At 38.8% G+C, this 10,046-nt stretch overlaps 3 protein-coding genes across 3 annotated transcripts; 2 read left to right on the top strand and 1 right to left on the bottom strand.

Moving 5' to 3' along the window:
• The first annotated feature begins 618 nt into the window (after nt 1-618).
• LOC108196323 (protein IWS1 homolog 1) lies at nt 619-5,005 on the top strand. The gene is made up of 11 exons (XM_017363558.2): nt 619-793; nt 910-1,375; nt 2,011-2,130; nt 2,266-2,486; nt 2,577-2,706; nt 2,813-2,875; nt 2,966-3,043; nt 3,274-3,365; nt 3,511-3,576; nt 3,730-3,883; nt 4,467-5,005. Exons 1-11 carry the CDS (start codon nt 774-776, stop codon nt 4,563-4,565), a joined length of 1,509 nt encoding a protein of 502 aa, XP_017219047.1. The 5' UTR covers nt 619-773; the 3' UTR covers nt 4,566-5,005.
• Nucleotides 5,006-5,390: 385 nt separating this feature from the next.
• On the bottom strand, nt 5,391-8,087 carry LOC108196324 (cation/H(+) antiporter 3). The gene is made up of 3 exons (XM_064082011.1): nt 7,845-8,087; nt 6,735-7,742; nt 5,391-6,641 (listed from the first exon to the last, which is right to left on the bottom strand). The coding sequence occupies exons 1-3, from the start codon at nt 8,085-8,087 to the stop codon at nt 5,508-5,510; spliced, it is 2,385 nt and encodes a 794-aa protein (XP_063938081.1). The 3' UTR covers nt 5,391-5,507.
• Nucleotides 8,088-8,780: 693 nt separating this feature from the next.
• Nucleotides 8,781-9,982, top strand: LOC108195182 (uncharacterized). Its single transcript, XM_017362134.2, has 2 exons — nt 8,781-9,105; nt 9,503-9,982. The coding sequence occupies exons 1-2, from the start codon at nt 8,949-8,951 to the stop codon at nt 9,781-9,783; spliced, it is 438 nt and encodes a 145-aa protein (XP_017217623.1). The 5' UTR covers nt 8,781-8,948; the 3' UTR covers nt 9,784-9,982.
• Nucleotides 9,983-10,046: the final 64 nt, after the last annotated feature.

The following is a 10,046-nucleotide window of genomic DNA, read 5'->3' on the forward strand; positions in this document are numbered from 1 at the left end:
GCACGCCTCAGTAGTAAGCAGTGGTGTAAGCCTCCGGATGGGTGGATTAAAATCAATGTAGAGGCGACATGTCAACAGAACACTGCATATATAGGAGTGGGATGTGTAGTGAGAGATGATGTGGGTGGGTTTCTTCGAGCACGAGCATGTAGGATTCGAAGTCGAGCATATGCCCGAGAAGCTGAAGCACTGAGCTTGAAGGAGGCTTTGTCTTGGATCAAAGAATGGAGAACTTTTAAGTGTATTTTCGAGATGGATGCTAAACTACTGATGGATGCACTGCATAGTACGAAGCCAGGAAAATCTTTTTTTGATATGTTGGTAGATGATTGTAAGGAATTGATCAAACACTTTGAGGAGGTGTTATTTGTTTTTGTTCATCGGTCTGCGAATAATGTAGCCCATATGTTAGCTCAGGCTGCTTATTCTACGTCAGATCCTCATGAGTGGTATTACACTGCTACTGATTTTATCGTTTGTAATCTTCCCCTGGAGGGTGTTTAATGCAAGTACGAAGTTTTCAAAAAAAACAAAAAAAAACAAGCAAAGTCCTAACGGAAATATGAATTTCCCATTATTCTTCAAAATAAATTAAATTATATCCATTAGTGGAGCCCACCCAAAAAATCCATTGCGTTCAATCTGACAAAATCTGAGCTATCATCAACTCCCTATCCCCCTATACATACATACACAATCACATACATATATACACACAAACGCCGCACGCTCCCCTCAATTCATTACTACGTTCTTTCTCAATTCTCACATCCATGGCTTACAATAACGATCCGTAAGTTCATATCTTTATCTTTTCAATTCAACTTTTAATTGATTAATTTCTAGGGTTTTCATCAATTAATTAAACTCAATTTTATAATTGTGGTGTTTGATTGTGTGTGTATGCAGGTACCGCGATGAAGATGGGGAGCCATTGATGGACTTAGATGATGCGTATCAATCCGATCAAGAACCGCAGCCGGAGACTTTAGTTGATGACGTTGACGACGCCGATTGGCGCCGCCGGGAGCGATCTCCGACGCCGGTTTATAATGAGGATTCCAAGTCAAAGCCGCGGAAGAGGTTGATTAAGAAGAGTGGTGGCGGGGATGAGGCGGTGCCGGATTTTGGGCTCGGGGATGATGATTTGGATGATCCGGCGGCGGGTGTGAGGGATGAGTCGGATGGGGAGTATGCGAATGTTGGGGAGAAGAGGAGTGGGGGGAAGGATAAGAGGGAGAAGAAGAAGGGGAAGATGGAGAGGAGGGAGAAGAGTGGGGGAGAGAGGAGGGAGAAGTTTAGGGTTAAGAAGAGGAGTAGAGATGATAAGGAGGTTAAGGAGATGTGGGATACTATTGCTGGTGGCGATTCCGAGGTGTGTTTATGATTGGATTTCAAAAGATTGTGTTTTTATTTGGTTTTTTGGTGTATGTGATTCATTAGGTTTATTGTCGTGTGCTTGATCTTTATCAGGATTATTTTCTTGTTTTGCTATCATTTGGGGCAATGTGGCCTTTTATATTCTTTTATGTTTGTGTAATTGGTCTTTAGTTTGTCTATGTGATTCTCTTGTGATGGCGAGGCAAGGATTGTTTTTGGGCGAAAGAATGGGTTTTTGGGTGGTTTATGGTAGCGTTTTATTTACTTTGTTAAAGTTTTCAATGTGCGAGGAGTCTGCTTATATTTTCTTGAGATTTACATTGTGTTTTGTTGCCTGAATAGAGGAAAGTATTCTTCTGGTGTTCTTCTTGAAGGACTATTGTGTTATTTGTAGAGTGTAGAGTATAATAATTTTAGTGTTGGAGGTAATCACATTAACATACTCAGTGGGCATTCGTAGATTCTTTGGTTTCTGATCCACTAGTTTCATTATTCATTACTGTCAGTTTATTGTTTGTTTGTTTCTTCCTTCTAATATTGAAGGGTGAGAATTGTAGTGATGTTGCCAATATTCTCTCTTGGCAATAGTATATGTCAACTGCTATCTAAATATATTCTTCTTTTATACAGGATGATCAAGATGGTGTTAAAATGGCGGATGACGACAACTTTATAGATGATACTGGAGTTGATCCTGCTGACCGCTATGGAAGTGATAATGAACCACATTCTCCTGGGAATGCTCCTCAGGTAGGATTCGAGCCCTTCTGTAGTCAAGTCCAGTAGATTCTGTGATATTTTGCCATCGCTTATCCCCAATTAAACAAAATTCTGCAAGAATTGTTTGGCTTCCTATCATAATGTTCCATGCAATGACTTTGGCAGGCAGAGGAGGGTGAGGAGGATGATGAAATGAAGGATCTCTTCAAAATGGGCAAGAAAAAGAAGAAAAGTGAGAAAAGTGCTGCCGAGATTTCGCTGCTAGTTGAAAAAGTCATGGCTGAGCTGGAAATATGCGCTGAAGAAGATGCCAAACTGAACATGTTGTCCAAGCCTGCCATAAACAAACTTAAGAAGCTCCCTCTTCTTACAGAAGTCCTTTCCAAGTATGTTTGTTAATGATATTTGCTCCTTCTGTTGGTGTATATTGTTGACTGTTTACTTATTTATTCCCTTTATAATCATTCTTGGTGCAGGAAACAACTACAACAAGAATTCCTGGATCATGGAGTATTAACTCTTTTAAAGAATTGGCTTGAGCCTCTTCCAGATGGGAGCTTACCCAATATTAATATCCGTGCAGCAATATTGAAGATATTGACTGAGGTATATTACTTTGCCCTCTGCATCTTATCACTTGCATATGGTTATTAATAATCTTAACGTATCAAACAAAAATGTTAACGTAGATGATTCTTTGTTTATCTTCTAGTTTCCAATTGATTTAGAGCAGTTCGATAGAAGGGAGCAGTTGAAAAAGAGTGGTCTCGGGAAAGTAAGTTTGTCTCCAATGAACAATATTAATCTTTCTTTCTCGGGTAATAACAAGAACATTATTACTAACAACCTATTCTTTCCTTTTCAGGTCATCATGTTTCTGTCAAAATCTGATGAAGAGATCACATCAAACAGGAAAATTGCCAAGGATCTAGTCGACAAATGGGTAAATCCTTTTCCTATCCGTCACTTTTACATTTCTCCTCCCTGACACATAACTCTGACCTCTTGTCGCGAAAGAGAAGCAGACCCTGGTTGCATGTATATCTCGTAGTGGTTAAAAGTTAAAACTTGAATTGCAATGTGTTGCATCCAATTAAACTTGTCTTTCATGAGTCTCCCCAAATTTGTTTTGATATCTTTGTACTTGTGTAAATGTGGATGTTCTTGCTGCAGTCTCGACCAATATTTAATAAGAGTACAAGATTTGAGGATATGAGAAATTTTGATGATGAGAGAGCACCCTTCCGAAGGTCATCAGGGAAGAAGTATGCACTTAATTTTTTTCACATCTCCAGTATTTTATCGCAGCTCTATAGGGAAACACCTGTATAATATGTCTGTGTGTGTGTTGTGGACTTGTGGTGATGTATATATGGCTTTCCTGACCTATGGTATGCCTTTTTTTGACAGGCCAATAAATAAAGCTAGTGGGATGCAATCAAGAGATGATGATTTTGATTTGGCTGAATTTTCACAGTACGTCTTTGCAATATATTAGACAATCTCGATGGTCCCCTGTAGTATGTTAATGATAAGTATGCCAGGCAATATGCTCTTATTAGTAAGTCTAGCATGTTGCACCATGTCTGTTGCATATGGTTCAGAAAATTTCTTTCATGGACAATGCAGGGAATCCAAGTCTAGCCAGTCATCTTCTAGGCAGCATGCCTCGAGGCCTGAGGCCATGCCACTGGATTTTATGGTGCGCCCCCAATCCAAAATTGATCCAGATGAGATTCGGGCCAGAGCTAAACAAGTCGTCCATGATCAGCGTCGCCTTAAGGTTCACTTTTTACATCTTATTGAACTTATTTTGGTCCTTAGGATAAGGATTGCTAAGTGTTTATACCTGGAGGGATAAATGGGGTGGGTATGTGATTTAATTTTCGGGGGGACAACCCCGCCCTGCAGTTCGATAGATAGTACATAAAATATATATTCTAATACTTTTATTGATATGTATAGTATGAATTAAAAACGAACTTTTTTCCTTAGTTTATTTTAAAAAATGTATTGAGTGATTGAGCAAGACATGAAATGAACGTCAAATATAGGGAAACGGGGTTGGGACAAAAGAAGAAGGGGAATTACAAAATCTCTGTGCTCAGAGAGATCCCTGCAGGTATATGTAGCAGGAACAGGGATTTATTATCCGAAGGTTTAGGATTTGACATCCCTCCTCCATACCCATCCTACTGAGATCCCTAAATAGGTAAACCAAATGAAGACTGTTTCTCATGGTAGTCTGTGACCTTAGTCATGCTGTGTTAGTAGGCCAGTAGGGTCTTCTGTCTGGTGATTATCTGTTCTGCTGTGTTAATTCGGATTGGTTCTAATCTTTGTACTTGATATTGTGCTTCTTTCAGATGAATAAGAAGTTGCAACAGCTTAAAGCCCCTAAAAAGAAGCAGCTCCAAGCTACAAAGCTCAGTGTGGAAGGTCGGGGCATGGTGAAATACCTGTGAGGCCTAACTTAGTGTCCCCCGAGGTGTTTGGTAGATTACCCTGCAAAAAGAATGTAGCAGATGCACCCGAATGATTCATTACCGTTATGGGTGAATATGCTGTTGTACGATACCAATAAGCTGTATCAGTTTTCTGCTTCATGGCACAACCTTTTTGGATGGCAAGAGTTGCTGGGATCAAGCTCTACCATAGTACCCCTGTATACATGAGAGGGGGAGGAATTGGTCAACGTACAAATGGGAGAAAACTAATTTTCTTTTGAATGTAAGCCTTTATTTAATAAGTTAAAACTGCTTTTTTCCCCTTCCAAATAACGCTTAGTTTGGATCCTTAAATTGTACTAAAGTGTTTTCGTAGTTGTGGGTTTGAGTAGTTTTGCTTCATTCTTGAACTATTAAAGATGCCGCCGGGATTTTCTGTCAATTTTATTTTTGATCGCTTCGAAAGAATTGAACGAGGAGCTGTATGAGGTGAAAATCTCATGTACGTTTCAGTAGAGTGGCATCATATTTCCTAAAATTTGATTGCAACAGTCCGCCCATGGCGCAGACTTAATTTCCAATAAATTGGTACATTGTGTGACAGGTAATATATGTCTTTCATATATGTAATTGCGCAATGTAGCAACATAGTGCAAATCGGCAAAATCGGCTCCGGAGAGAGGTTAAGCGGAACTTTTGATGGGGAAAAATCCGGAATTTTATGGTAAAATTGAGCATCTGGTTCTCTCTTTTGGTCCGAACTGAACGAAAACATGATTTAATATTTACAATCTTTTACTAATCACTTTCTCTGTTTTTGCACACTGTTAAGCAAAATCTACACATTCACTTTCTTTCAATCTTTTTACTGCTGACAAACATTTGATTCATTAATATCGACAGCACCGTCAACAATGTGCATTTCTCCGTAAGAATTCTGGATGTTTACCTGTCAGAGTATCACCTTCTTCTTCCCACAATTTGTTGTTGCATCACCAACACCGAAACTGGTCTGATAATCTCTGCAGACGCCAGAATATCTCCTACTGATCCCAACTCCGGGAGGTCACACCACTCCGATAACCCTGTCAGCAATGGGGAACTAGCACTGTGCCTCCTCCCCACCATTAGCATATTAAATTCACCATCTTCCACCATTGTGTTTATCAACAATGCTGTCTCTGGCCCGTCTTTCGACTTCACCTCTCTGTACTGTATATTGTGTTGGTTTGCTCCTTGCAGCTTCACTTCCCTTAATGTTTCCGTGTCAAGAATTGTGTTCCATTGGTTCTCTTGTACTGCATCTGATGCAACTATCCGAACTACGGTTAGGCAACAACCTACTGCTTTTACCATTATTCTCTTCGCGTAGGCTACTGCTTCACGGTCATCTGCACCGCCTAGGAAAATGACGCCTAGGTGGTATACAGAGCCTGCTTCCTTGTCCTGTGATGCTTCTGGGGGTCTGATTTTGCGACGGTCAATGAGAATGCCTACGGAACATGGAGCCATTTCTAGGACTTGTCTGTTTATTGTTCTCCGTAGACTACTATCAAATATAATCTTGCCTTGTTGGCTCCATTTCTTGTGGAATGGGAGTATGATCAAGGAGGCTAACTTGTCAAACGCGAGGGAGCAAATGTCCTGGTGCATGAATTGAGGCAATGACATTGCGGTGAACCCTTGGACACTGACAAATCCAGTGCGCTGTGATCCAAACTTTTCAAAAAGGCCTATGAGTTGATGCGAGCGTGAGTGGCTATTTGCATTCTTTTGGCCTAACCGGTGGTTGATCACGACGGGTGTGGCTCGCCCCACGAGCTCCACAAGGTGGAGGACGTAGATTGCTAGAGGACTCTCTTTGGAAGGATTAGAAGTCTCTAGAAGTCTAATGACAGCCATGGCATCGTCTAGTCTGTCAGCACAGGCGAGTATTCGTAGCTCAGCATTGAATGGAGTGTGTTGAATGTCTCTTTTCTGATAGCCGGAGTATGCTCTTGAATAATCATTCAGGAATCCCACAGAAAGGTGTGCCACTAATGCCATTACAAGAATGGACAGAATGAGCACTGTAAAGCTTTCACGATCAATACTCTGCATCAAAGAACTTCAGTAATATCAGAATCATAAGTTTAGAAGTACATTGTTAGATAGTTTTTGATACTTATATGGTCTGGCCAAATGTACCTGAAGTTTGTAGACGCTTTCATACAATGCGCCTTGCACAATACCTTGCGTAGCCATGATTATTGACAGATTGACAGCATCTCTAATAGGCACTCCGATGACCATAGCTACTCCACAAACACCGACTATTTTTGATGCAGTAACAACAGAAAGGACAAAGAGTACCGAGTTCAGAAAGGATAGATCATAGAAGACGACTAAATCCATCTTGATTGCACAATATGTGAGAATGAACGGTGCCAGTAAGCCTGATATGAACGTGTCCATCGCATCAGCAATAGCTGAACCTAAAGGTGGTCCTGAAGGCACAGCCAAGCCGATCACAAAGGGGGCGAAATGATATTGTAAACCAACATTATTACACGCTATAGAGCTCACAAGAACACAAGAACAAATTAATGAAATATAGTAGTTCTTGACAGGCTTTCCTTCAGGTGTCAACTGAATAATTTTTAAAAATAGTACATGACTGGAGATTGAAGCAATTGTTACAAGAAGAGCCTCAATCAAGGTAAGGATGACTACAGGAATCCCATACTCTGAAAAATATATTCTGTAAATAGTTGACCCTAGAATTTGAATGAGATTAAGCACATCACATATCAACCCTGCAGCCAAGGCAAGGCGACCGAGCTCTGAATTCATGATTTTTAGATCAATGAGAAGCGCGACAATGACAGGGAAAGGGGATAATCCTATGATTTTGACAATAGCTCTGATAGCAGGTCTTCTGTAAATTGGTAGATAATAGTCCAACAGCTTTTGACTCCCTAGGATACTGCTGACAATAAAAGGGCATACGGCTGCAGAAACGCCAATAGACCAGCCCTTCTTTCCTGCTTTCGGAACCAGGTTTGGATCCATCTTCACTCCAACTAGAAACATGTAGAATATGAATCCCAGTTTCATCAATGTCTCAAGAAGAATATCATCATCCGGAAACAACAGTTGGTGCTTCTCAAAACCGACTATGTGTCCCAACAGCGTTTTTCCTATTATGATTCCTGTCTGCAGAAATGCACAGGCTGTTAAAGATAACAAGATGGAAAAATTACTAGGCAAAAAACATGTCTGCTTTATGCATCTGTTAACAACAATCCAAATGTATACCAGGATTTCAGAAAAATTTCTTGGAAAATTGAACCGCTTGAACAACAGATGGAGAGCTTGAGTAAGGCTGAACATGAGTACTAACTGTAACTCAAGGCGTGGTAACACATAAGTAAGAAATTCTTGAAATCCAGTGGCATAAAGACCAGGTGAATTAAGGGGAACGTCATAGGTGCACAATTCATCGTATCTCCTGACCTTATCCGCTTGTTTCTTGAAATCGGCATGGTCTACTGATGACATGATTGATGTATCAACTCTATGCCGACCTCATTATCATACTAATTAATATCTGGTCTGAAACAAGATAACCATGTGATTTTACCGCTTGCATGCATTCAGAAATCTTAGTTGCATGGAAATTGGAAAAAAGTGAGAAGAAGCAACAAGGCGAAGATTGAAAGAAATTGTTGATTGACCATGTCAAGATCCATGTCAATGATGCAGAGAGAATTTATGATGAGCAGGAAAATAGGAAGAAAGAAACCACAAAAAATAGGTAAACATGCTAATACAATAAAAGTTTCTACTATTAGTTGCTCTTCTGAATTTTCATTAAAATTTTATGTTTTTTTAGTTCGTAGATATAAACTTACTAAATTTAGAGAATGGTATAGAAATAACACAATAAGCTGTTAATAACAATTAATGTAAAGTGCAATAAATAACAAAAAATAATATATTGATGTGAAATTAAGTACCTGCCCACGTAAAAATTATAAGCCAAATAAAATATAATGTGTATCTGTATCTTTCGGAAAACAAAGCACTTGTAAGTCTCAGGCATTATATCTGATAAAAATTTTCACACACAAATATAAATAAAAATATTAATTAAAATTGTTTTTTTTTCAAGGTCTAATTTTTTTTTTTTAATTGATCTCTGAGCAAGAATCAAACCGGATAAACCCCCTATGTAATCGTCTCAAGTTTTGTGCTTTTTAAACCTCTGGATACATGGGTTAAAGTAGCGAGCTATGGCCCAGAAAAAGGTCTTATATATATACACTCGCCCAACCCTACAACCAGAGTTTATTGATCTACATTAAATCGGATATATACATACAGTTCGAGGAATGATGATTTAACAGAGAATAGTGGTTAATGGCCATGAGTAATGTGAAACGACCAAATATTGTCTTGGATGATAAGCCACAACAAGCTCTTGAGAAGCGTTCGAGGAATGATGATTTAACAGATGATAAGCCACAACAAGCTCTTGAGAAGCGTTCAAGGAATGATGATTTAACAGAGAATAGTGGTAAGAGATGATTAATGTTTTAGGGCTCTTCAATTTTAGGGTTTGTAATTGGATTCAATTGTTGGTACAACTTAATAAGATATATTTGAATTTGATTTGTGTTTATGTTTTAGGCCTTTTCATTTTAGATTGTGAGTTTTAACAAGCTATAATTGAATTTGATTTGTGCTTATGTTTTAGGCCTTTTCATTTTAGATTGCTGATTGTAGGCATGGTTTGTAATTGGATTGATGTCTTTTTACAATTAATAAGCTCTAATTGATTTGATTTGTGATGATGAATTTCTATGGTAGATTATTATTTGTTTATTTGATTCAACTACTTGTCTCAATTTTCTATTGGTTTTCTCAATAAAATAATTACTGAGTTTAACTAAAATTGTTTTTTTTTGGGACAGCAATGAAGCTGGAAAATGTAGAGAAGCTGGAAAATGTAAAGAAGGATTGCCATTATTGTTCCATCTGTAGACGCAATACCGATCATCGCGGTCGATTTAACTGCCCTAACAGATCAAAGGGGATGGGAATGGGTTGTGATACATGCTTTGAACCCTGTGAAATTAAAGGCCATAACTTAATCCCTATGTATAAAATCTGTCTGCGTTGTGAATTGGAAGGTGATCATTGGAGTAAAGACTGTCCTAACCCGATATATGACGACGACGACATGTTCTATTAGAGGACCATTCATCGTTTTATGGTTTCAGATTGTTTGATCCGTCTACTTTCTCATCTGTAATGTAATATGTAATATCTACTCTTTGTTTGTAATATCTACTTTGTGCTCATCTTAAACTCGTATGTGTGCTTTCTTCCTTTGTTTGTGATGACCTTAAACTCTATTTTTCTAGTATTTTTCATGTTGTGTTTTCTTTTCATTTGTTTGTATACTCTTTCAAATGCCGAAACATTAATGGAACTCCCGAAGCCAATAGGGAAAGG

This window comes from Daucus carota, chromosome 7, assembly GCF_001625215.2.
Source record: "Daucus carota subsp. sativus chromosome 7, DH1 v3.0, whole genome shotgun sequence".
Taxonomy (NCBI): domain Eukaryota; kingdom Viridiplantae; phylum Streptophyta; class Magnoliopsida; order Apiales; family Apiaceae; genus Daucus; species Daucus carota.

Excerpts from the sequence above, each read along its gene's own strand:
- LOC108196323 (XM_017363558.2), top strand. The coding sequence starts at position 774 with ATGGCTTACAATAACGATCC. Across the intron at positions 1,376-2,010 it reads TTGCTGGTGGCGATTCCGAG|GATGATCAAGATGGTGTTAA; the intron begins GTGTGTTTATGA and ends TCTTTTATACAG. Across the intron at positions 3,044-3,273 it reads AGGATCTAGTCGACAAATGG|TCTCGACCAATATTTAATAA; the intron begins GTAAATCCTTTT and ends TTCTTGCTGCAG.
- LOC108196324 (XM_064082011.1), bottom strand. The coding sequence starts at position 8,087 with ATGTCATCAGTAGACCATGCCGATTTCAAGAAACAAGCGGATAAGGTC. Across the intron at positions 7,743-7,844 it reads GAAATTTTTCTGAAATCCTG|ACAGGAATCATAATAGGAAA; the intron begins GTATACATTTGG and ends GCATTTCTGCAG. Across the intron at positions 6,642-6,734 it reads AAAGCGTCTACAAACTTCAG|AGTATTGATCGTGAAAGCTT; the intron begins GTACATTTGGCC and ends TCTTTGATGCAG.
- LOC108195182 (XM_017362134.2), top strand. The coding sequence starts at position 8,949 with ATGGCCATGAGTAATGTGAAACGACCAAATATTGTCTTGGATGATAAG. Across the intron at positions 9,106-9,502 it reads TGATTTAACAGAGAATAGTG|CAATGAAGCTGGAAAATGTA; the intron begins GTAAGAGATGAT and ends TTTTTGGGACAG.